Genomic DNA, 27602 nt, shown 5'->3' with positions numbered 1-27602 from the left:
AGTCCAAAGAAAGGAGAGGGAAATTTGGAGACAGAGACACACAGGACAAGGGAGGGCATGTGAAAATGGAGGCAGAGATTGGGGAGTTGAAGGTACAAGCCAAGGAAAGTTAAGGGTGGCCAGCAACCACCAGCAGCTGAAAAGAGACAGGAAGGATCCTTCCCTAGAGCCTTGAGAGGGAGTGCAGCCCTGCTCACACCTTGACTCCTTACTTCTAGCCTTCTGAGGTGTCAGACAATAAGTTTCTGCAGCTTTAAGCCACCGAGTTTGTTAACACAGCACTACTAGGAAGCTAATACAGTGGGTTGACCCTGGAGAAAACTTGGATAGACTGAGGTTCTATCTGTGAGATGACCTTAAACCACCTTAATTATCTTTCTCAAATTCTGGTACCTGACACACAAATTTGTGATACTTGACGGGGAGACAGTGTGGGAAACCTGTGTTTCCTTTTTTGGCAAACATTAAATACTGACAGAAATAAAGCAGTTATGAAAATAAATATAAACTAACTCCTTTCAAATCTTCAAACAAACAGTTGCAAGAGTCCAGTTTGCATTTATTTGGTCTGCTGGTCCCAGGGCAATACAGGGGATGAGCATCCGACTGCCTTTGCTGTTCTACCCACAGCTGGCTGCTTGCTTTGTGGCAACAGGCGCTGTCTAATGTTCTCTGGGGTCACTGAAATGTGATCGGCATAAACTCCTCGAACCAAAGAAGCACCTTTCTCTAGAATCTCGTTATCAGTATCACAGATGGCATAGCTTGTGTTCTGGTCCAATTTCATGGACTTATAGCAGAATTTTAGATTAAAATGGAAAGCCAGGGAGGGCAATTCAAACTACTGAGCAATGTCTGGTAATTGCAGATGGATCAAATAATAAAAATTAAAACAAAACTATTTTTTTCAGCCATTGAAAATAAAAGAGACAAAGTAATATTGAGAGTAATGCAGAAATTTTATTTAAGGAAAATTAATTGTGCATTTCTACATTAGTTTCTATGAAGTAAATATAGGACTACAGCGTGTACTTTTTTTTTAAGTAGCAACAGGATTTTACCGTGTTGGCCAGGCTGGTCTCAAACTCCTGTCCTTAAGCAATCCACCTACCTCGGCCTCCCACAGTGCTGCAATTACAGGTATACAATGTGACAGTGGGACTGAATGGTCTCTCTCATTCCTTTGTTAAGCACTAGGACTTTAGAAAGAAAGCCTCTACACCTGATCCTACTGACCCTAAGTGCCCTTCCTCCAGGTAGGACTTGACATCTTAATGTTAAAAATGACTCAAAATTTCCCTGCGCTATAGATGTGCCTCTGTAACAACTTACGTGAAAATTTCTCTCTCACTGTAGCATGGTCTACTGATCCTTGATCCTTGTTTTCCCTTATAAAGAATGACTAGACTAGGACTTAAACAATAAAATGCCATTCAATTAATACCATGGGATAAGTGTGAGTGTCCTTGCGTTCCAGATTTGCCACTGTAACAAATTACATGCAAATTGTCCTCTGACTCTAGCAAGTAGTATTAATCCCTAATCCCTTTTTTAAATCCCTTGCAGAGAATGATTAGACTAGTACTTCGCAGTAAAATGCCCTTTTACTAAGCACATGGAATACATGAGAGTTTCCTTGTGTTCTAGATGTGCCTCTGTGACAACCTGCATGGAGACTGCTCTCTGACTCTAACGTTGGCTACTGATCCATGATCCTTGCTTTTCTCTCCTTTTAGAAAATGGCTGTACTAGGACTGAACAGCATAATATCAACAAAAATGGCTAACTGAAGTTTAAGTTCTAAGCCTCTTGAAAGGAAGGAACAAATATATAGATTACAGGAGTGCCTGGAAAGGATGCATGTTCCCCAGAGGACAACATTTCAGATGTGGGTCGCCACAACAGAAGAGTAAAGGGGCTAAGAGTGAAGGGGCTGAGTCGCCAGGCAGATTCTCAGTAAGCTACACAGCACCACCTGGGGGCATAGGTGGGAGCCTTCTCCAAACTGGAAGTTACTACCCGTAGTCAATATTTTCATCAGCGGGCCTCGAAATGTTGGTATTTGAGAGTTGTTGTCATGAGGTAACTTCCTTCTCCAGAGAAGAGTTCTCCGGGATCGTTTTTGGTTGTGCATAAAAGAGAGTGAGGTGAAGGGACCCAGTGGGCTCACAGCACAGGGTGCAGGGATCTTTTATCTACATCCTCCACTGTGCTTGATCACCAGAGATCTGAAGTCTCTCTGACTGTTTATAAACCTGTTTTCTGCCCCGGGTGGCATTCTGAATGCACAACTTGGGGTGGAGGGCCCAGTGGCTCCGCTACTTCACATCCGGGATTTCAACCTGCTCTGTGGTGTTTTAGCCCTTCGTTTTATCCTGCCTTTTTTTTTGAAACAGAAATTCAACCTACTACCTGTATTTAAATGAAAAGAGTCAAAAACAATATGATCTTATAACCTGTGAAAATGAGATGAAGTTTCACTTTCTGTGTCTGTAGAGACAGTTTGACTGGAGCGCAGCACCAGCACCCACTCACGCACTGTTTACAGCTACTTGCTTCTTAACACAGCAAAGCTAAAGGCTTCACACATACACCATGGGGTCTGCAAAGCTGAAAACACAGAGAAAGCTTGGTGGCCCCTGATAGCAAACAAATCATGTGCAGGCCCAAGAGGTGAAAGAAAAGAGGTAACATCAGGAAGGATAGAAAAATAAGAGGTAAATTTTATAATGTAGGACGTCAGCCAGGCATTGACACCTAACCCCTTTGCCCCCTTGCCTGTGATACTAAGAAGAATTATTACTGTCAGTTCTTCAAGAAATTCATGCACAGACCAGACAGGAAATTAACCTCATGAGAGAATTACCCTCCTAGAGACGGAATCCAAAAATCCTCAATGAGTTTCTTCCATGAACCACTAAACTAAATATTCTCTAAAAGTGCTCAAATTATGAGAGCATTATTAGAGCAAATTATCAAAACAATGTTGACAATTTAAAGTATATATAGTATCTACATATTATATATACTATATAACTCATTGAAAAACGTATAGCCTAAGGGTTTATTAATGTTTATTAAAGTCTGATGTTCAGTTCCTGTACTTATGCAGCTAAATCCAAATACAGATATTTTTTAGCTTACTATGCATAGAATATTTTATGAGCCACACACCCACCATTTCAATGCAACCAGAGGAGCAGAAATTTTTAAATTTAAAATTTTTTTTCTTAGTCCTATGAAACTGAATTCATATAAATCCCTAATAGACAAAAAAGAATATAAAGATTAAATCAATTTGATATACCAACATGCTTAAAATCTCCTTATTAAATTGCCCTTACAATAGGCTGTGCATCATACAAAGAAAACTCAGTAAAATAAGACTCATACAACCCAGACAGTATCTGTGTTGGGAATTTCATATTATTTTCTAAAATGTGGGACATTCGGGAAATGTCCACTTCCCCCTAGCTAGCTGGTAAGTGACCCTTTGATCATATGCCTCACATCTCGTCTCAGTCTTACAGTGACAGCCAGCTTCAACACCGGAAGCTCCTGTGTTGTCACAATGAAGAGGCTGGAGGCTACTGTGTGGGCGACCCACTAGCCCCGATTTCACCCCAACCAGGCCAGACCCCACCTCCTCAGACACAATCTTGTGCTCCACCCCATGTGACAAAGGTTACTATCACTGGCAAATTCTGAGTTCAGTGTGCAAATCTGCTATTAATCTTAGAATCTGCTCTTTGCCCTCAAAATCAACTAAAATGCATTATTTTGTGTTATGTAACAGATGAGGAGGAGATGACTTTGCAGAGTTTTACGCTGATGAGAAAGAAGTGGCACTGAACACTTCCAAAAGGTCAATGGTGACTCCATGAAAAAGACTTTATGATCGTCAGGAGCCTCTTATCCTCACAGAAGCTACACCAGCATTCTTTCTGGAGATTACATGATCTCTGTAGCCAGCTGTCAATGGTAAATAAAAAAGAAAGGGAAAGATACTGATGAACACTATTTTGTTCTGATCAGGACACACTTAGTTCATCACTTGACTGTGGTAACTCAGGTCTCCTAGGTTTCACTAGAATGTAGAAAGCTCTGAAACTCAAAGGGAAGGCACATTTAACTAGACTTTTTCTTTTTTCTTTTTAAGACAGAGTCTCACTCTGTCACCACGCTGGAGTGCAGAGGCGTGATCTCAGCTCACTGCAACTTCTGCCTCCCTCGTTCAAGCAATTCTCCTGCCTCAGCCTCCTAAGTAGCTGGAACTACAGGCGCCCGCCACCATGCCCAACTAATTTCTTTGCATTTTTATAGCGACAGGATTTCACCACGGTGGCCAGGCTGGTCTTGAACTGACCTCAAGTGATCCAACCGTCTTGGCCTCCCAAAGTGCTGGGATTATAGTTGTGAGCCACTGCGCCCGGCCTTAACTGGACTTTTTCTTCCACTGGCTTTCTTAAGATTTGGAGAACCTGACCAACTATCTCAAAATACTGACCATCCTCAGAAAAATATTTGATTTTGTGTCTTCTTTGATTTGCCAGAAAGCTGCTTACAGTACCAATTTTATTTACTTTGAATCACTTTTCAGGTTGCAATTTTAAGGATCTCTCACTATAAAAATCAGTGTGTAAAACAGCTATTTAAATAGCTTATGATTAATAGCCAAAGGAAAAGATAGAAACTAGGAAATGTTAATAGCTCATTGAATTTTCCTGATTTTCTACTATAGCTCTCTATGTGATTAAACAATGTAAATTCTCTTACCCAAACAAGCACAAGTATTATAAAATCCAATCTGAAGAAGGCATTTAACTCATTGTAGAGAATGCCACACCTGAGGTTCTCAATAAAAGCAGCCTGTTAATGGCCTACACAGGCCAAGGTCAAACTTCTCCTTCTCCGTTTCACTTCTCTGAGCCTGTATCCTCACCTATATAACGCAAATAAGAACAACCCTGACTGTCATAGAACAAACATAAAAGTGCAAATGATATAAAGATTGGGAAAGAGTTTCAGTTTTCAATTTCTTCACAAATAAGAGGTAATAGAAAAGTATGCTTCTTTTAAAAAACTCACATCAAAAATGAATTTATTTTGCCTTATGCATTCAACGATGAGACAAAAATAACAGTATACTTTAAATTATAGTAATCCCAAACTAATTTGAAAGTTCTTAACCCAATCCATGGACTGCTTACTATAAAATATCATAGTTTCCTATTGTTAAATTTTTTTTTGCAAACATTTCACAGAAATTTCAGTTTTATGGCTAGAGCTTTGTTGTGAGGAGTTTCTGTTGATGTTGTCTCTGTCAATAATCTGAAATATTAAAGTCTTGCTCTTACAGTCTACCGTCCAAGGAACCCTCTAGAAAGAAGAGAGTGAGAATTTCCCTGTATTCTTGTGTCGACTATGCCATGGAGATGAAAGGTCCACCGTGCAGAAGTGGTGCAGAAACTGCCTCAGGAGAGCAGGCATGGTGCAAGGCGCTCCTGACCCCACTCAAACTTGCCCATGACACTGGGCCCAAGTCCCCAGGACCCAGGTGCTTGGGGGGCACGAGAGACAGCTCTCTTCCCTGATGGGGTGTGTGATCCTGTTGGAGCTAGGGGAGATGCACTTATCCAAACACTTATGTGAAAACCCACATTTGTGTCTACTCACCACAGGCTTTCTACCTCATCTGCACAGGAGCTTTCCAAAACACAACTCCAAAATCCTTGAATGGCTTCTTGCCATTTGAAAAAGAATAACTATTGTTGTATGTGGTAAAACACCTACAATATACAATTTACTGTTTTAATGATTTCTCAGTGTACAATTCTGTGGCATTCAGTACATTCACACTGTTGTACAGCCATCACCACCATCCACGTCCAGAACTTGTTCCTCTCTCCAAGGTGAAACTCTGTCCCCATTGAACGCTAAAACCTCCATCCCCTTCCCCCAGCCCCTGGCAATCACAGTTGTCCTTTCTGTCTCTATGGATTTGACAACTCTAGGGACATCGTACTGAGGCAGGAGAATAAGGTCTGGAGGCAGGGAACTGAAGGCCGATTCACGCTGACTTCCCAGAACTCAATCAAAAGGAAAACCCCAACTTTCCATGCCCAAGTAACAACAGGACTGGATGTTATTCCCTTTGCAAGCCTCTCCCACCTTCTCTGTGTGACAGATGAAAAATTGAAAGTATTTCTCTTTGGTTGCTTTCTGCAACCATTTCCACTACTGGCGCCAGGAGGCTGTGAGCGGAGCCTGGGACTTGGGGCAAGCTGGCAGCGCTCTGCAGCCTGGCTGCTCACTGCCCTCCCCACTCCCTCGTACTGACTGCAGTGTGCAGAGAGTGCTGGCACCTAACACCCTTCAAAGCCTGTCTGTGCAGCTCCACACTGGTCCTATGCTGTGGGTACACGCCTCCCGGAGGGGCAGTGACTTGATTCAACCCATTGTGGTCATTTATCTACTCATTTCCTCTCCTTTGAGTCAAGAGTTCTTTGAGGTAAGGATTTCTCTTATTCATTATCCTATACTCCTAAAGACTTAGAAATCCACAGGAGAACCACCACACATTTAAAAACAGAAACTGGGCCAGGTATGGTGGCTCATTTCTGTAATCCTAGCACTTTGGGAGGCTGAGACAGGAGGAGCAGTGGAGCCCAGGAGTTTCAGACCAGCCTTGGCAATATAGTAGGGCCATGTCTCTACAGAAAAGAAAAAAAAAAATTAGCTGGGCATGGTGGCAAATGCCTGAAGTGTCAGCTACTTGAGAGGCCGAGGTGGGAGGATCGCTTGGGTTTGGCAGGATCACTTGAGCCCCGGAGGTCAAGGCTGCAGTCAGCCATGACTGCACCACTACACTCCAGCCTTGGCAACAGAGTGAGATCCTGTGTCAAACAAACAAAGCAAAAAATAGAAATTGTAATTCTTTGAGAAACATCTCCACATGTGCAGTGAGGTAATATCTAGGATGATCAGAAGCAAAGATTTGTATCTTGTTCTCCTTAGTCTAGGATGTCTTCAGTACAATTTACTAAATAACAAGGCAATTAGCTGCCTATGAAAGCCACTATCTTCAGAAAAGAGGAATAATGTCCATACACATCATGGAATAAACTGATATTTTAAAGGAAAAGGGGGGTAAGAATTTTAAAGACTCATCATTTACATTTGACTGGCAAATGGGCTTCTTCCTCCCTACGATCATAAATGTTCCTGAACATGGGGCTAATTCGATTTGTTAAATGGAAAAGGAACACAGTGTAAGTTGAATGTGTTACCATGACTGTCAGCATACAATTTTCCTTTTCGCTTGTTCGCTTGGTGTGTCCTTTAATTGTGCTGTTATCCAAGGAGTACAATCTGCCTAAGTAAAAATCTCTGAGGTCCAGCTTTGCCAGCAGAGCCTCTCCAGCGACTGAGAATCAGCTGAGTGCCACAAATCGAGACCACCAGCAGAAACGGAGCTGGGCAAGGCAGAGTCCTCGAGCACTGGGGACTTCTCCACATGGGTTATATATGGCCTTAAAGGGCTCAGCCCTGTGAACTGTGTCAGAACACATCTTCTCCCCTTTGTACTCTGATGTTGTCTACCTCAACAGAAGGTCACCGCCACATCATCTGGGGCAGTAGAGTGCCACGGCTAGCAGCTTTGGACTCTTCATTATCCACCTGGGTTCGAGGCCAGCCTCCATAATCAGAGGCTGCAAGCTTTTGGGCAAGTAACTTGATCCCTGCAGCCCTCCCTGCCATTCCCTGTGCTAAGAGTGACTGCTTCTTAGCAGTGGCAGAAGGCTGACACACACCCCCATGAGTGAAAGCACTGAGAGCATGACATGCAGTGAGTCCTCGATGCTTGTGAGCCAACACGACCGTAGTGAATACCAACAAGGAGAAGGGGCATGAATACCCTTCAGGTGCATGTTTCCTGAACATGGTACAGAGAATGCGTTCTGGGGTTTCTAGGCACTGTCCATCCTAATGAGACTCGAAGCCACCAACACCCTGGGTAGATCTAACTGGCATAGCCCCAGCATCGAGCTGAGAAATCTGGCTGAGGGGAGGCCAGGAATGATAGGCAGGTGGAGACATGGTTTGTGACATATACACAAATGGGTCCCTCTTCTCTGTGGGGCTCCTGCCATCTATGTGTTATACTGCCCCTCAACACTGAGGCTTGCTGCCCAGACTTAGAAAATAATGGATTATCAGAGCAGCCTATAAATCAAGGGCTATAATTCTTCTGCTGGCTTCCTTCCTGGCCTGGAAGCTGACCTGGGTGCTCTCTGGTTCCTAAAGGTAACAGCTGGCCCTGAAGCCACTGGCATAGGAGACAGAACAAGAGATATGACTGTGTCAGTGTGGACATATGAAAATCTACAGGACTGTAAGGATGTGGACAGCACAATACCTCCATCACTAAGGAGGACAAACCAAAGCAGCACAGCGTGCTTGCTGAGGTCTTCTGGAAGCTGTCCTTGACACAAGAATCATGTTAGCACTGCACGGACTAAGGCAACCTTGTAAGTACTCCCAGGCAGGAAGTGCTCTGAGTGCCTTCCCATCCCAAGGGATGTCCAGCATTTCAGGGAGCCTAGGAAAAAGATGTCCTCACTTTCGTTAGACCTACTTCCAAAAAAAAAAAAAAAAAGAATTGACTAACAATTTAATTAAAACATTTGGGATTTCTGTCCCATTAATCTATATGTACTTGCTTTGGATCTTGGTGAATTATGTCAGCGGCCTCATTCCATAAAGGTGCACGTAGGTGAGTGTAGGCGAGCATATCTCTGTGTGCATGTGTGTCTATACACAAACACAGAGGCGTCATAAGAAAAGGGCTGAAATGAGGTACCCTAAATAGTTAAACACTGAGTAACAGTTACCTCCAGGGAGTGGGAGTTAGAGGGGCTTCCAATTTTAATGCTATATATTTTTGTATTATGTGAAGCAAGTGTAATTGTGTAATTTAAAAAAAAAAAAAAAGCCCTCATGTCTGTAATCCCAGCTCTTTGGGAGGCTGAGGAAGGAGGATTGCTTGAGGTAGGAGTTTTGAGACCAGACTGGGAAATATATCAAGACTCTGTCTCTACAAAGAAAAAAAGAAAAAAACCTTAGCTGGGTGTGGCGGCATATACTTGCAGTCCTAGCCATGCCAGAGGCTGAGGTGAAAGGATTGCTTCAGCCAAGCAGTTCAAGGTTGCAGTGAACTATGATAGCACCACTGCACTGCAGCTTGGGCGACAGAACGAGACTCTGTCTCCAATGGAAAAAAAAGCATATCATGATTGTGGTTTTTTTTATCCTGAAGGGATATTCTCCCTACTTAAGACCATCCTTTCATTCCTCTAGTGACAAATTTCGTGATGTGAAAAATGATGTGTTTCATGAGACACATTGGGAAGGAAAATCTCCTTTACTGAATCCACTAATTCAAATGCTAATCTTCTCCAGAAAAACCCTCACACACACACTCCAAAGAATGTTCCGTCTGGGCACCTCATGGCCCAGTCAAGGGGGGTGCATGTCTTCAACCATCACCCTGACCTTCCTCTAGCCCATCTCTTCTAGGCTGCAGGCACTGTGTGCCACAAACCCAGAGGATTCTCCCCAAGTGCAGGCTGCATTCTGACATGCCTCCTTTTAAAAATCCCAATAGTTCTCCCTATCCAGAAAGCAAACATATGAGCTGGGGAATAAGAAGGTTAACTCATAGGGCCACAATTCCCCTCTGAAGCTTGTGAGCCATAAGAAGCTTGGCTTCATGCAGACTCACTGGCTGACTGGAATCCTCCACATGTGCTGTTTTCCTTTTGAAATGGCTTCTCCCATCCGTATCTCTTATGTTCTTGTGGACTCCCCTGAGGTCACCCCCTACCCCAGGAGTGGCCAGCGCTCGAAGAACATCTTGCTTTACTTAATTCTATATCCCTTTGGCAACTCTTTCCTGAATTTCTCATTTTGCTATGTAACAATATCCTACCATGGGTTTTCACTTGGACACTGTAGATATACCTGTCTCCTCTCCCCAAATGGATGACATACTCCATTAGGAAAGAGACCTTTCTTCTGTGTCCCCCCGAGCACTCCTTCAGCACTACACGCACAAGAATTCAGAGGAAAGAGAGGCAAGTTGTTAGCTGACTTATGGAGGATGAGTGCCTTCCTACCAGATGCTCCTCATGGAAAGGGTGGGGGTGTATCTGTTAACAGCCAGGAAGACAATGGTGTAAGAAAATAAACAACAACAAAATTAAAAAGAAAAAAAGTAGAAGGATGGAAACAACCATAATTACCTAAGTCAGCCTGAGGAGGAAGACTTACTTACAAGAGGAAGATACAGCTTGGATAGAAAGAGGACCAGAGCCCATGTCATGTGCATGGTGTCCAACTCATGACTGGTGTGTGCTTTTCAATGAAGCTGAGCAGGGATGGAAAACGACCTTACTAACTCCTCAAAGTGGGATTCAGAGTGAGGACTGGATCCTTCTGGGTTACGAGATGACACAAGTGCCTGCTAGGAGCCACTCACTGGGCCAGGTGTAACCACACATGCTCCAAGGTTGTCTTACAGGAATGTCCCAGGTGTTAGTCTGTTTGTGCTGCTGTAACAAAATATCTGGGACTGGACACTTTGTAAAGAACAGAAATGTATTTCTCACACCTCTGAAGGCTGGGAAGGCCAAGATCAAGGCAGCGGCAGGTCTGTCTCTGCAGAGGGCTGCTCCTTGCTTCAAGATGGTACCTTGTTGCTGTACCCTCCAGAGGGGAGGAATGCTGTGTCCTCAGGTGACAGAGGAATGGAAGAGCAGGCCTTATCCTCTAGTCCTTTCATGACAGCCCTAATCCCACCTGTGAGGTTCCACCTTCAGGACTTAATCACCTCCTGAAGGCCCCATCTCCTAATCCTATCACAGTGGCAATTAAGTTTCAACATTAGATTTGGGGGACACATTCAGATCATAGTACCCCACAGTGGTCATGTCAGTCAGTACTCCTAATGTCCTGAGGGGACTGGGGCTGGACAGCAGGAGGAGTGCTCGGCTGCAGAGCTGGGACTGGATGCATCCTTTCTACCACACAGGCCACACCTACTCCCTCCCCTCAGCCACCCACGGGGAGCCGTGGCAGCCGTCCGTGGCTATCCAGAGGGCCAGGGTTCTAGTTTGCTTTTTCTGCTCTAGATGGTCTGAAAGGGCGAAAGTAGAGGGCAGGAAGTTAATGCCAGAGAGCCTGGTGCAGGTGGTGAGGGCCAAGAGATGCAGGGGAGAGCTGGCCAGGCTGAGGAGCACATCTGCAAGGCAGGCTGTCCCTAGGGGCGGGATCACCAGGGACTCGGGGGTGTGGCCTACCTCACTCCTTTCTACTGACCCAGATGCCATGCCCTGGGCTCTTCCTCTAGGAATCTCATGCTTAGTGAAAACGCATGGGAAAGCAGGGAGCCAGGACAACAGAAAAAACTCCTGGGGGATTCCACACAATAAAAGGCACCACCTTTCTTCCTATTGGTCTTTGAATCCAAATTACCCTCGCTGAGTTATACTGAAATGTAGAATTTCATCTGTCCCAAGGAATTCATTACTGAAAGGATTTGTTCAAGATACAATGAAGGGAACCAGCATGGGCTATGTTTTAAACAAGATTTTCTGATATCCTAAGTGAAGATTTTTTTTTTTTTTAAGTAATGCGACATACATTTCCAGTTGTAATACGGTACCTATTTTTAAAATCCCTAGAAAACTTACAAGAGATGAACCACATGCATTTTTTCCCCTAAAATTTGTGCCACAATTTAAAAGACAGTTTATTTTCCTAAAATAATTTAAGCCTTGGCTGCCCGACAGTTTACACGGAACCATGAAGCCATGTAAGAAATGCCTACAGAACTAACTGCTTAAAAGGATTTCCCACTGAGGACAGCAGAGGCCTGCCCACCTTTTCATAGAGAGAGCCTTCCAGAAACATGATTATAGCAAACAGGCAGTTGATGTGCGAGTGCATCAGGGCCGTTCTGCCTCATCTTTCAAGTCCATTAGGTCTACCCTGTCTTCTTAGTGGCTAGACTGGCCCAGGCAAAGAGCCCTCCTATACCATGACCAGGCAGACTGGCCTCTGCTTCATAATCAGGGCAAAGATGCACTTCTATACCATAATCAAGCCAAAGACACACCTCTGCACCATAATCAGGGGGCTGATTCCTTGGTGACTGGCCCAGGCAGACAAGCCGCCACATCATAATCAGGCTGATGCCGTGGTTATTGGCCAAGGCAGACACACCCTGCAGCATAATCAGGCTGATTCCCTGACTATTGGTCTAGGTAGACACATCCCTGCAGCATAATAAGGCTGATGCCCTGGTGACTGGTCAAGGCAGACACACCCCCCCCTCCGCCCCTCCTCTGCCCCCACCCCACTCCAGGCCATCCCCCACTCCACTCCTCGGCCCCCCACCACCCACCCACCAACAGCATAATCAGGCTGATTCCCTGGTGATAGACCAAGGCAGACACACCCCCGCAGCATAATCGGACTGATTCCTTGGTGATTGGCCAAGGCAGACACACCCCCACAGAATAATCAGGCTGACTCCCTGGTTATTGGCCCAGGTAGTCATGCCCCTGCAGCATAATCAAGCTGATTCCCTGGTGACTGACCCAGGCAGACACCCCCCACTGCAGCCTAATCACAGCAGACAGCCCCTGCAGCAAGATCAGGGGCTGCTTCCCCTGGTAATCTACCATTCACTCTTGCAATTTAACTTGCTAAATACCTCCTTGGGTTCCCCTGTCGCTCTGAAAGCATGTGAAAAGGAATGATGTTGAATTAAAAAGCCCTCCCTACAGACAACTTTCCTTTCTAAAGAGCTCAAGGTGATTTCCACAACCTAACATACCTTACCAAAAAATACTTCCAGAAGGAAAAGAAATAAAGTCAAGGGTTATATTATCATCTACAACTTAAGAACAGGAACAAAGTAGTAAGTGAGCAAAATGAACACCTAGAAGAAGGAAGACTACAGCAGCAAGTTTCTCTGAATCTAGTCACCAGAGCAATGACACTATAAGGCCACCTTCCCAGGGGAATTCAGGTTTGGTGCAGATAAAAGAGGAGATGGGAGGAGTGTAAAATGAATGGAAACGAGGTCTCCAAGAATGTTCTTTCAGGAGAGAAGATCTACTTTATCTTCATTTTTGTGACTGGTATAATATTGAGCAGAAACCCTAAGGAAGAACACATTTCTGGATCGCAATTAGGCACGGCCTGTCTTTCTGCTCTATACATTCAGTCCAACATTGTCCTCCTCTGGCTTGCTTTCCCTTCAGGTTAAGTATGATTTCTAATAATTTTGTCTTATCCTACACCTAACTCGTTTCAGAATATCAAAGCGGCACATCATCTGACTACTGTCGCTGCACATCATCTGAGCCAGCATCTCAGCATGATTTTAGTTTCTTCTCTCCAGCATTACCTTATACATTTCTTTATACTCTTCAAATCTTCTGCATGTTCTGCTCTGTCAAAGCACAGGTAATTGTGTATATGGCACGTAGATATGATCATTTTCAAAGAGAGACTTTCAGTATCGAAGTCCCTACTCACAACTGTGCGGCTAGTGAAAGTTAAAATAAGGATATGTGTGTGCACACACACACGCACACACAAATCATATGCCAAGAAAAAGGATTTGTCAAGTCAAAAATAAAAAAAAGTTAAAGAGGCCAAAAAGTAGTAAAGAAAGAAAAGAGAGCCATCTAGATAAGTTTTGAAGGACTGAACTATCTTTGAAGAACTAGCTCCTTGCTAGTTGTTCACCTTCTATGAGTTTCTATGATTGGCACCTTACTTAATTTGATACCTGCTCGCTTAGAAAGCCAAATGAAGACACTACGTTGATAGGATCACCAAGTAGATTCCATAAAACAGATTCACTAGCACTCCAGCCAAACTACCAGACTCGCTAGATAAAACATTTTTTCTTTTTAAGGATTGCAGTAGAACATATTTCAAGTATATCTTAGAATATAGAACAAAAAGTGTAGAAGGAAAACCATGTGAAAGGCTTGGGTAGATATGGAAGAAGTAAGACACGTGCATGCCTCATACATCATGAGTGCTTTGTAAAGTCAGAAAAGACACTCGGTCACAGAGTAACTTTATGGACAAACCTTAGCTACATTAACTAAAACAACAACAACAACAACAACAACACTCATATGACTAAAATCAGAAATGCAAGAGGCAACACTACAACCAATGCCACGAAAATAATTAAAGGAGAATACCATTTGTTGGCATATCCTTTGACAACAAATTGGATAACCTAAAAGAAATAAAAGAATTCCTAGAAACACACAACCTACCAAAACTGAATCATGAAGACAGAGAATCCCTGATGATTTTCAGAAGGGGGAAAAAAATGAAGACATAGAAAATCTTAACAGATCTGTAAGTAGTAAGGAGACTGAATCAGTAATAAAAGAAAAACTCCCCACAAAGAAAAGTCCATGACCAGATGGCTTCACTGGAGAACTCTACCAAACACGTAAAACACTATACGAAAAAGAAAATACAGATCAATATACCTGATGAATACAGATTAAAAAATCTACATAAAATCTTAGCAAACAATTCCACAGCAAATTGAAAGGATCATATACATGAACAAGTGAAGTTTACTCCTGGAATGCAAAAATGGTTCAACATATGAAACCACATTTATAGAATAAGGAACCAAAAACAAAAAAAACCTCAATTGATGCAGAAAGAAAATGCATTTGAAAAGCTCCAACACCCTTTCATGATTAAAAACAGTCAAATTAAGGATAGGAAAAAAAAAAAAAAAACTACCTCAACATATTAGAGGCCATATATGAAAAGTTCACAGCTAATAGCATTCTCAATGAAGACTAAAGCTTTTCTTCTAAGTTCAGGAACAAGACAAGGTTACACACTCTTGCCACTTCCAGACAGCATAATAATGGAAGTCTCAGCCAGGCAATTACACAAGAAAACACAACAAAAGGCATCCAAAGTGAAAAGGAAGAAATGAAATTATCTTTGTCCACAGACTACATGATCATATACATATAAATCACTACAATTCAACATATTAAAAAAACCCCAAAATTGTTAGAACCAATAAACCAATTAAGCAAAGTTGTAGAATACACATCAAACAAAAATCAGTTGCATTTTAATATACTAACAATGAACAAGTTGAACAGAAAATTATAAACAACCCCATTTATAATAGCATCAAAAGAATAAAATACCTAGAAATAAGAGAGGTGAAGGACCTGTAAACTGAAACTACAAAACAAAACACTACTGAAAGAAAGACACAAATAAATTGAAAGACATCTTACGCTCATGGATGGGAAGACTTAATATTGTTAAGACATTCATAGCATGCAAAGCAATCCTACGGATTCAATATAATCCCTATCAAAATTCCAGTGGCATTTTGAGCAGAAATAGAGAAATACATCCTAAAATTCATAAAAAATCTCAAGGGATCCCAAATAGCCATAACAATCTTGAAAAAACAAAATCGGAGGTCTCACACGTCCTGATTTCCAAACATATTATAAAGCTACATTCATCAAAACAGTGCAGTACTGGCCTACATACTAATAGAATAGAATAGATAGCCCAGAAATAAACTCTCACATATTTGTCAGATGATCTTCAATGAGCCAGCCAAGACTACTCAATGGGGAAAGATAAGTCTCTTCAACAAATAGTGCTGGGAAAACTGGATATCCACATGCAAAAGAATGAAGCTAGACTCTAATTAACACCATACACAAAAATTAACTCAATATGGATTAAAGTCCTGAATGTAAGACCTAAAACTAAAACTCCTAGAAGAAAACATAAGTTAAAGTTTCATGAAATTGGAACTGGCAATCATTTATTGGCTATGACACCAAAAGCACAGGTAACAAGAGCAAAATTAGACAAATGAGATGACATTTGTCAAATTAATCTAATCAAAAACGTATGCACACCAACAACTAAGTGGAAAGGGAGCCAGAATGGGAGAAAATGGTCATATGTCATGTGTCTGATAACAGCTTAACATCCAAAATACATAAGGAACTCCTACAACATAAAAACAAAAACATAAAAATTAAAAATAAGCAAAGGATGTGCACAGGCATTTCTTCAAAGATAATACAGAAATGGCCAACAAGCAAATGAAAAGATTCTTGCCATCCCCAATCATCAGATATGCAAATCAAAACCATAAAGAGATATCAACTCACACCCATTAGGATGACTACTATCAAAAAAACCCAGGAAATGATGAGTGTTGATGAGAATGTGGAGGAATTGGAACCCTTGTAGATTTTTGGTGGGAATATACAATCGTGTAACAACTATGGAAAACAATATGGTGATCACTCAAAAAATTAATAATTACCATCGTATTCAGCAATTCCACTTCTGGGTATATCCCGAGAGAATAGAAAGCAGGATCTCAAAGAGATATTTGTACACTCATGTTTATATAAGCATTATTCAAGAAGAGCCAAGGCGTGGATGCAACCCAAATGTCCCTCAACAAATGAACTATGAATAAACAAAATGTGGTCTAACATACCATAGAATATTGTTCAGCCTTAAAAAGGAAGAAAATCCTATCACATGCTGTAACATGGATGAACCTTGAGGGCATTATGCTAAGTGAAATAAACCAATCAAAAAAGATAAATACTATATGATTCTACTTATTTGAGGTACTGAGAGTAGTCAAAATCTTAGAAATAGAAAGCAGAATGGTGGCTGCCAGGGGCTGAGGGCAGGGCGAAATGGGGACTTGTTCAATGAGCATGAAGTTTCACATTTGCAAGATGAAAAATTTCTGGAGGTCCATTGTATAGCAATGTGAATAGACTTAACACTACTGAACCGCACACTTTAAAATAGGTAAAATGGTAAATTTTAGTGTGTGTGTCTGCTACCTACTACAATTAAATTTTTATATAGTAACTGTATGGATGTGTTTCACCAAGACTTGTCAGGGTCACTTCATGTGCAAATGGTGCAGAAAGACACTAGATGCAGAGAACTGAGTATCACGGTGCTCGTATCCATGCGTGAGATTCACAAACACTACCATTTGCAGTGGATGCAGACAGAGTGATTACAAAGGGTGTGTGTTTGCATGTGTGCGTGTGCTGCCTAGGAATAGTCAATCCACATGTTTGGACATGTGTATAAATATAAATAATAACATACATTTCAAAAGTAGGTATGCTTCGTATTAGTATCATTTTAAATCCAAGATTACTCACACAACTGCTGTTTTTTTCTCCCCTAGCACCGGGAATTCTAAAGACAGAGTATTCATCCTGTTATCCCAGAAGAATCTTTAAATAGTCTATTTTCAAGGTCTGTAATCTAGAATATTCTTGAACAAGGAGCAGCAGGCAAGCCCGTTCTGATTGAATGTCAGTTAACAAGCATGGAGGGAACAAAGTTGTCTTTCCTTTCCAAAGAAAACTGGATACAAGTAAAGAAAGGGCTGAACGGCATACAAACACACAGGCTAAAAATGAATTCGACTTTTTACTTTTCTTTTTTTTAAATTAAGCATCTTTGGGGAGATTTAGCTGCTTATCAATTTGTTAAAGTTTGAATAGTTGCTGAAATATTAATCCTATATCTGATTTTGAAAAGAAAAAGGCTAAACCATCTATTAAGGTAAACTTTGAAGACATTCTGTCATTAACATAATCTTTATATATAGTAATATAAACAATACTCAAATGTTTTTGGAAACCAGAAATCACTGAAACTAACGCATATTATTTTAAGAAGCTTTTAAAGAGAAAATTGAATCACAGCATCCCACAGCATCAGTCAAACTCTTTCAGGAGCACCAGGAGGGACTTAGTTTCGAGACTAAAGAAAAGAGGACAAACTAAGCATGCCCTACGCTAGACTTTAAAGGTGATTTACAACACCATTGCTAATATTCACAAACATAATCCTGCAAACAGCGAGGCAACCGCACCTGGCATGAGCGCAGCCGTGGGGAACATTTCCTTTAACTTCGTTTGGCTTTCTTCCACCAGCTCCTCTTTGGACATCGGGAGCTGCAAGACGTCTATTATAATCTGTGCCGCCTCTAATGCCTTCTTACCCATAACCAGGGACTTTACATCCCAGCTGTATTTCTTGTCATAGCGATCACATATTTCTTGAAACACCACTGAATACAGTCGTTCAGTATCTGCAGGAAAAAAAAAGACAAAGAGATTTTTAGAGTGCATACTGTATCAACAGTAAGTTTGTATTAGGTCAGCATAAACATACACTGTGTAGGTCGCATTCCATCAACAAAGGCTTTTGTGGAGACCTAAGTGAACAGGAGAAAGGTTTGCAGGTCATTCTCACTAAATTATACTGTGGGCAGCCTCCTCTCAAGGCTGCTGGAGTTATGCCTGGAGTTGTGATTTGGAAACTTAGAACTCAGGAGAGAAATGAAATCTGTATGATTGTGTTTTCTGTTTAAATGTACATATTTGAACGTAAATATATCCTTGGAATGGTCAATTCCACCCAATAGCACAACGCATCATTACTTGGTGTTCTCAACAACATGGAAGCCAGCTCCAGTTGACAAAGTCCACTGCATGGCCCACTAGTATTAACGACATTTCCACTGCCCAGTGGGATGAATCCCCACCATGCCTGGCCAGGATGCTGCTGTGAAGCTCCCAGGTGAGAACAGAACATTTAATACATAGGCTGTGTCACAGGATGGTGAAAGCTGACCTCAGAATTAACTCCCGGCTTGGCATTTACTCGGAGCACAGCCTCAGAAACATAGGGGGCCTGCAGGTGCCTGCTTTCCTCATGCTTACACAAGGTGAACAGGAATACTGCTAGTAATAGTACCAGTACCACTACCATAGGCTACATTATACTACCTACAATATAATAACTAGTACTAGCTCACACCCATTTCTATTCATGTGTTTTTTCTGTATGTATATTTAATATACACATAACATCAATTGCACTCATATTACCTATAAGAATACTACTGAGGATGCCACTACAGCGAAATAATCCTACTTTACAGAATGAATACTTCAGGGCACATAAGTAACATTCTAGTGCCAGCCTCCTAGAGCACGCTTCTTACACACTAGCTGTCTTCCCCACTCTTACTGTCTCCAGTGTGGGCCTAGAAAGATTACTTTACTGAAGAACCAACTAACTGACCTGCTAGGAGGCATTATTCACGAAAAAAGAAAATGCTTCAACACAGAGGAATGCCTACCAAGTAGAATTTCAAAACCAGTTAAGCTCCATGGAGCTGAATGTTGCCTGGTGACAATCCCCCCAAGGCTCCAGTGAAGGCAGAAGGTTGTTCCCAGGCCTGGGCAGAGCCCTTGTCTTCCAGTCTGCAGTGGCACAGAGGCAGTGCCTGAACCCGAGAGGCTAGGAATAGCCCTGTTCACACCTGATTTAAAAAGAAGACACACGGACGCATCTGAAAAAAATCGGGATTCAAATTCAGTTAGGAGACTGACCACCTGTTCTAGATTGAGCACTGAAGCCTTCCCACGGGGCGTGGAGCAGCATTAGCAGGATGTAGTCGACCCTGAATATGTACAGCTGGACCCAACAATAAGTCCTGAAAAGAGCAGGTGATCTCAATGGCCTTTAACGGTCCCACAATGACATGAAAAAATATAATAATCATCCCTAAATACTACTTTTTCCCCCTGTAAGATAGTATCTGGGAGACCCAGAACACACTGAGGGAAGTACTGTGTACGCACAGAGAAGGCTGTGTGTATCGAAGAGGCATATAAGTCTTCATACTCCTACGTATGTTCACATGCTTACATGCACATACGCATGCATGCTTGTCTGTAATTGCCTCGATGCATTTTGAAAGTTGGCAGGGTATGAACTGCGATTAAAAGAGAGTTAAGGGCCGGGCATGGTGGCTCACGCCTGTAATCCCAGTACTTTGGGAGGCCAAGGCAGGAGGACTGCCTGAGCTCAGTAGTTCAAGACCAGCCTGGGCAACATGGCAAAACCCTGTCTGTATTTAAAATACAAAAAACTAGCTGGGCGTGGTGGCACGTGCCTGTAATCTCAGCTACTCAGGAGGCTGGGGCAGGAGAATCGCTTGAACCCGAGAGGCGGAGGTTGCAGTGAGCCAAGATCGTGCCACTGCACTCTAGCCTGGGCAACAAGAGTGAAATTATGTCTTCAAAAAAAAAAAGAGTTATGGCAGGTTTTAACTCCAAAATATCTGCTCCTCCCAGACAGGCATGCAGAGGGCTGCCTGCACCACAGGGCGGGATTCACTGTGTCACACATGGAAGAGGCCGGCAAGGTCTCTTGTGAGCCGCTGCAATGGTAGGGCCATCTGTGCTTTGTCTCCTGCATCTTTCTCACAGAAGGTGAACGGTCATCTGTGTAGACACAAGGCCTGGGCAGTCAACCACATCCACTACTATATGCAAAATTCCTGAATGAACCAAGGTCAGAGTGCTGCTATCTTGAGAAAAAAAGTTTTCCGTATGGCCCTGTACCCTGTCCCTTCAGTAGCATCCAAACTGCATCTCTTGATTGCACCTGCAGTATCGGCTAGGGCTCTTGTCGCCTTGTACTCAGAGGACTGGGCTCATTGATTGCTTTGGCTGCCACGATGTGGACTTCGCCTCTGTGCACGCTTCTCTCCCGGTCCCAGTACTTGCCTGGGGAACTCTCTGGCTCTTCCTCCTGGGATGGGGCTGAGGCTGGGCCCAGTCCGCCCTGTGGACACTGGGGACCAGGAGAGGCTGGTTGTTGTGGGCTGGGCTCTTCCTTGAGCTTTTGGGTGGCCCCTGCCCTGCACTCCCCATCTTCCTTCCTCCCCCTGTGCAATGACCCCCTCTGTGGCCCTCTTCCCTGCAGCAGACCCTGGGTTGTCTGCCTCCTGATGTATGCTCTGGCTTTGACTGCTACCAGCAACAAGAAGAGCCCTCCTCTGTTCTTTCTCTGCTTTTCTTGGCAAATCCACCCAGAGCTGCATCTGCAGGTGCGTTTCATTTTCAGCACTATAATATTTTTCTACTTTTCCACCACAAGCTGTATTTTTATTTATTTATTTTTTGTTTGTAGACATGGGGGGGGGGGGCCTTGCCTTGTGGCCCAGGCTGGTCTCAAACTCGTGGCCTCAAGTGATTCTCCAGCCTCGGTCTCCCAGTGTTGGGATTATGGCATGAGCCACTGCACCTGGCCACAAGCTGTATTTTATTAAGTTTGCTGTAAAACATACCAAACAAACCTCAGAACCTCCACCCTTCAGGATACTGGAGATTGTGAAGGCCCGATCCCTGAATGGAGGGGTCAAAGCCCTTTAGGGGAGTACAAAAGACAGGACTCTCAGAAAAGTTCCTGGGCTGTTTGTAGAAGTCGAAGTTCAAGTAACAACCTGAGTAACTCAAGGCTTCCTGGATCCCATCCTGCACTCAGTCTCCCTACAGAAGCCGCAGAACAGAAGGAAGGGCTGGCCCACCCTCCTTCTCAACAGCTGAGCGGTGAAAAGCCTCCTCTAAGGGAGGGTTACCCAGGCATGAGTGCTCCTTTTATTGTCTTCTTCTCTGTGAGGGGGAGAAAGAGCCAGGGCTCTCAGGGCAAGGAGGTGGATGGACTGGCAGTGAGGCGGCACATTTTACTTCCTTGAGTGTTTGTTCTGGTAGTTGAGAGAGGAAGACTGACAAAAGGAAACCGCAGGCATCGAACAAGTGAGACACCACTGTCAGGTGTGAAAAGCCAAGCGAAGGAACAGAGGCCAGGCAGGACGAAGGAGGTGCTCCATGGAACCGTGGCTAAGGCGAGTGTGCGAGCAGGAAGAAAGGAGTGTGGACAAAGGCAGAAAAACAGCTGTATCCTCTAAAAATGCTTTCAACAGTGTTTGTTTAAAGCTTAAAATGTCATGGAGCTTTTAATTTAAAAGATACAGAACTGTAGGATTATAAATCTGTAGGGGACGGTGCAGACAGACACTTCTCCTCACCATTTAGATAAAATCATCCTAAAACCGTGGAATAAGAAAGGATCTAAACAAGTAATTAAACTCCTTAGATCAAATGATGACTACAGCCGTTGTTGATGGCATAATTAAAGGGACAGCGTTGTGAACGAAAAAATGCTGAAATAAGATAAAGGAGCATAAAACACTTGCATCAGGCCATCAGATGCATCTTCTTCCCTGCGTACTAACAAGCTTGCAGCGTTTAACATTGTTTCAGTGTCCTTTTTACCAGGAAAGGTCATGTTGTTTTTAACATGCTAGGGCCACATACACTACTACCTTCCTTAGGTGAATTAGAAAATATCCCTTGTGACTGTGACCACTCCCCTCCCCTCAGCTGGAATCTCTGTGGCATGTTGAGAGCAGCTTCTATAGTAGCTGCAAGGGCAGCATGGGGAGGGGGACAGCCTGGCAGGAAAGTGGAAGCTCTGAAGAAGCTACAGGGTGCCCCAGGGTGGGGCCCAAAGACTGACGGGTGTTTTCATCCTCAGAGGCAGCCTGAGTTCCTGGTGGCTCATGGAAGGCATTGCGGCTTAAATTAATTCAACTGTTACAGAAGCCCTGCGCCTGGAGGAAGCCTAGGCCCGTGGCCTGTAAGTTTCTGTCTAAGGTGGAGAGTAGGTAATTGCTGCAAATCAAGTAACATATTTTATAACTGAAAATGTATCTTAAATGCTCACTAAGTCCACCCCTGAGGCACAGTGGTCGATGTTTTACCCAACAAAGATATAAAAAGCAAGGGTTTCTCCCCAGCTGCTCTCTCAGGAAGCTGTACCTGCTCACCATGCAAATGGAGACCTATCTTCAATTTTATAACTGTGAGTTGCGTTATCTAAGGGCAAAACACCTTGAGCCAACTGTCATTAAGGCACATATACAGTGATACGGTTTGGCTGTGTCCCCACCTAAATCTCATCTTTGTTACGCGCATCCCTGTGAAGAGACCACCAAACAGGCTTTGTGTGAGCAATAAAGCTTTTTAATCACCTGGGTGCAAGCAGACTGAGTCCGAAAAAGGAGTCAGCAAAGGGAGATAAGAGTGGGGCAGTTTTATAGGATTTAGGTAGGTAGTGGAAAATTACAGTTAAAGGGGGTTTTTCTCTTGTAGGCAGGGGTCACAAGGTGCTCAGAGGGGAGCTCCTGAGACTCATTGTCCAGGAGAAAGAATGTCACAAGGTCAATTGATCAGTTAGGGTGGGGCAGGAACAAATCACAATGGTGGAGGGTCATCAGTTAAGGCAGGAACTGGCTATTTTCACTTTGTGGTTCTTCCGTTGCTTCAGGCCATCTGGATGTATACGTGCAGGTCACAGGGGATATGATGGCTTAGCTTGGGCTCAGAGGCCTGACAATCTCAAACTGTAATCCCCAAGTGTGGAGGGAGGGAGGTGATTGGATCAGTGGGTGGTTTCCCTTTGCTGTTCTCGTGATAGATCTCACGAGATCTGAAGGTTTTATGTGTTTGCAAGTGCCTCCTTTGACCCTCTTTCTCCTGCTGCCTTGCCTTCTGCCATGACTGTAAGCTTCCCAAGGCCTCCCCAGCCATGTGGAACTGAGTCAATTAAACCTCTTTCCTCTATAGAATACCCAGTCTCAGGGAAGTTCTTTACAGCACTGTGAGAACGAACGAACATTAATGCATATGGGAAGGCCTGATTTTGCCCCTACCCCCATGTTCATACAAGACCTAGGGCTTGCATGAGACCTGCAGAAAACTCCCAGCTCAGCTGCACGCCCTGGGACAAGTTTCTTAGCCTGTCTGACATACGATGTTTACTGGAGAAATGTATTTAATAGCCGCTGACCTGCAAAGGGGCGGTGGCCTTAAAGCTGGGGGCGGGGCAGGGGTGGGGGGAGATGCTTTAGGTGTGGGAGGTGGCAGGCAGCCCAGGCAGTGAAGCCAGGCCCCGTAAAGCCCAGTGGCCTTTCGGGAAACCCCAGCTCTGCAGCTTTCTAGCCGGAAACTCTGGAAGCTAGCAGCCTTGGGTAAAGCACCTATAAAATGAGGATCCTAGTCATACTGCATGTCTTATAAGCCTGCTGTGCCTTGGCTTGCACACCTCTAAAATGGGATCCTAATGACGTACTCATGCCACACACCTTCCAGGCGGTTGCGTCCATGGAGTGAAATAATCTGTGTTGTGCTCTGAGTGCTTGGCCCAGAATTACCTCTGAGCATCAACATATGGAATCATTAGGGAATGCTTTTGTTAACTGTGAGTTACGGGGAATTGACAAGATCTGCTGTCTCCCTTAACAGCAACGCTCCAATAACAGCAAACAGCTGTTGAACTTGAGAAACTAAAGTGCCTCCTACCAAATATTTTGCTTAAAAAACAAACAAACAAAACAACTATCAATTATTTGGAATTCACCAATACATCACACCTGCTAGGCACATTAAACCAGCTTCACAAACACTTCTTAATTGCCGGGGCTGCAGAGGAACACAGCCTCTGCTCCCAATTCCATAACCCCAAAGCTTCTGAAAACGCTGCAAAATCTGTACTGGGCCGGCATGAGGTGGCTTTAATGGTCCACATTTATCATACTTAGTGCAACTCTTCAAGCACTTCCCTAAGGAAATACTAATGGATTTGATTACGGGTGCTGCCTGGGAACCCCCGAGAACGTTATGTGTCGTGGAACATATAAATTCTAATACCTTTTAAAAATAACCTATATTTAAATACATCTGGCTCCACAGGTTTTGGGTAAGGGATTATGAACCCAAGTTTGTGACTGCTTACTTATGAAGTCACACTTTGTGCATCTTGCACAACTGAATCTACTTAATGCTTTTTTTCCCCAAAACTAATCTTGATATATCTTGAACATACTTTTTATTATTCCCAATTACAAAAAAGAGAAAAACTTAAAGCCAGTGATTTGTGTTAGATAGGCTAGGTCCTTAAAGACACAAAATAAACTATAGAAAGGCTGATCCTGAGTTAGAATCAAATCATCACAATCTCACAGTTATAAAGATGTTAGCTGATTATGTGAGTGCGCATTTTAAGAGTTCAACTTTTCTTAGACAAGGTCTCACCTGAGTGTAGTAGGGTGATCACATCCCACTGCAGCCCTGACCTCCCGGGCTCAAGTGATCCTCCCACCTCAGCCTCCCAAGTAGCTGGGGCTACAGGTGTGTGCCACCACACCAGGCTGATTTTTAATTTTTTTTGTACAGACAGGGTCTCCCTATGTTGCCCAGGCTATTTTTGAACTCCTGGCCTGGAGTGATCCTCCCACTTTGGACTCCCAGAGTGCTGGGATTACAGGCGTGAGCCACGGTGCCCAGCCAAGAGTACAGCTTTTCATTGATCATGTTACAAAAGAGGTTTGTTCAAAAAGATTAAAGCCCGTGTCCTAAGTAGACCCCTCAGATGCTGCTTTCCTAGCTTGCACTTCCTTCTGCTCAGCTGGGGCAGCAGTGGAGGGGCAGGACTGCCTACAGGTACAGGTCCAGCAGCCCCCATGCTGCTGCAAAGGAGGCTCCCAATGTTGACTTTGGCTGGGGCAATGGTACAGGGGCAGACTGCCTGTAGGTACAGGTCCACCAGCCCCCATGCTACCAAAAAGGCTCCCGATGTTGACACTGGCCAGGCCCTTGCAAACAGGCCAGGCCCAAAAGGTTCACCATTTATACTAGCTGCTTTAATGAGGGCGATGGTCTTATGTGATGGTCACCACACTGCAGTGTAGAATGAGAGCTGAGTAGATGCAAGTGAGCTCAAACAAAGATGGAGGCCATGGTGCAGGAGAGTGTGGGTCTGGCACCACCGGGCAGGGTGCTAGTCACCCAATGAGTGACAGCTTCACAACAAGGCCTTAGCTTCCTCGGAAGGGCTAAGCACCTTAGTGGAAGCTGAGGAAAGCGGGTCAGCGGTGTTTCTGAATGTGTATAAAACAACATTTTAAAGTGAAGTTGCTTTAATTAAAAAACCCAGCATCCAGTACATTTTGATAGAAGTGGTGGTGTCATTTTTCTAAACCATTTTGACAGTTCATAGTATGTAATCAGTAATTGTTGAATTTATTTAAAATGTAAACCCACGAGTTTTGTTAATCTAAGATATTCTACTGCTTGTTTCCTAAACACCTTGATTCTCGAAATGAGGTCCCTAGACCAGCAGCATCAGTATGAAGTGAGATGCTGTTCAACTACATATTCTTGGACTCTGTCTCATTTTCTGTTGCTTATTAACAGAATGCCTAAAACGTGGTAATTTATGAAGACATTTATTTCTTACAGTTATGGAGACTGAGAAGTCCAACCTCGAGAGGACACATTTTGGGAGGGCCTTCTTGCTGGTGGCGACTCCATGGAGTCCCAAGGCAGCACAGGGCATCACAACTTGAGGGAGCTGAGTGTGCCAGCTCAGGTCTTTCTCTCTGTCTCTTTCTTTTCTTTTTGAGACGGAGTCTCGCACAGTCGCCAGGGTTGGAGTGCAAAGGCATGATCTCGGTTCACTGAAACCTCTGCCTCCCAGGTTCATGCGATTCTCCTGCCTCAGCTTCCCGAGTAGCTGGGATCACAAATGCACACCACAATGCCCAGCTAATTTTTTGTAGAGGTGGGGTTTAGTAGAGACGGGGTTTCACTATGTTGGCCAGGCTGATCCCAAACTCCTGACCTCAGGATCCACTTGCCTCAGCCTCCCAAAGTGCTGGGATTACAAGTGTGAGCCACAGTGCCCAGCCTCTTTCTCTTCTTACAAAGCTACCAGTCCCACTCCTTTGATAACCCATTCATCCAATAACTCATTAATCTATTAATCCATGAATGAAAGGGTCCACATGAGGGCAGAGCCTTCGTGACCCAACACCTGTTAGAGGCCCCACACCTCTCAATACTGCCACACTGGGGATTAAGTTTCAACATGAGTTTCAGAGAGAACAAACATTCCAACCACACAGCAGGCCCTACCCCAGAGCTACAGAATCAGAAACGGGGGTGGGGCCCAGCAATGTGTGTTTTTCAGAGCCCCCTCAGTGATTTGAACGTGTGCTCAAGTGGAGGGCCACTGACCTGGCATTACGTTTTCATGGAAGACTTCTGCTCTATAAAGTTGTGATTTTAAAAATATATCAATCTTAACTAAGAAGTGTTTGATTGTACATATACAAATGTACAAATTAGTACAAATTAAAGAATAAACAATCTATGATGACATTCATCCCAGTACGTACTTTCCTTTATATTGTACCCCATTATGATTTAGTTACATTTCTTTTCCTATTTCCCTCTGCCACCCCCAAATCAGACTTATGTTAATATGTTTGTAATGAAAGCAAGATTTAAAAATAAGGACCCTTAAATATGCCCCATTCTTTCTCAAGTTAACTGCAGCAAACGATTCCAATAAATTGGAGTTCTCAGTTAATCATAGTTAATTAGGTCTGCATCAAATGAGATGTAAAATTCAGTGAAAGTTATGCACAGCATTCTCAGACATGGCCAGCGTAAAGCACTTACAAAGACATGCCCTAATAAGCTAGCTCTTTTAAAGAAACATGCATCTTGGAATAAAAACAT

The 27602-nt window shown here is 43.5% G+C and overlaps 1 protein-coding gene across 2 annotated transcripts in view; it reads right to left on the bottom strand.

Moving 5' to 3' along the window:
* PUDP (pseudouridine 5'-phosphatase) overlaps positions 1-27602 on the bottom strand; it is a 171925-nt gene that overhangs the window by 111486 nt on the left and 32837 nt on the right. For both annotated transcript variants that reach the window (XM_017953967.3, XM_003917376.4), the window contains exon 2: positions 18032-18250. In XM_017953967.3, coding sequence (XP_017809456.1) covers positions 18032-18250 — 219 coding nt within the window. The remainder of the gene's footprint in view (positions 1-18031; positions 18251-27602) is intronic.

The sequence above is a fragment of the Papio anubis genome, chromosome X, assembly GCF_008728515.1.
Source record: "Papio anubis isolate 15944 chromosome X, Panubis1.0, whole genome shotgun sequence".
Lineage (NCBI taxonomy): Eukaryota > Metazoa > Chordata > Mammalia > Primates > Cercopithecidae > Papio > Papio anubis.
Note: the sequence above shows the minus strand (reverse complement) of the source record. Positions and strands in the feature narration are given on the sequence as shown.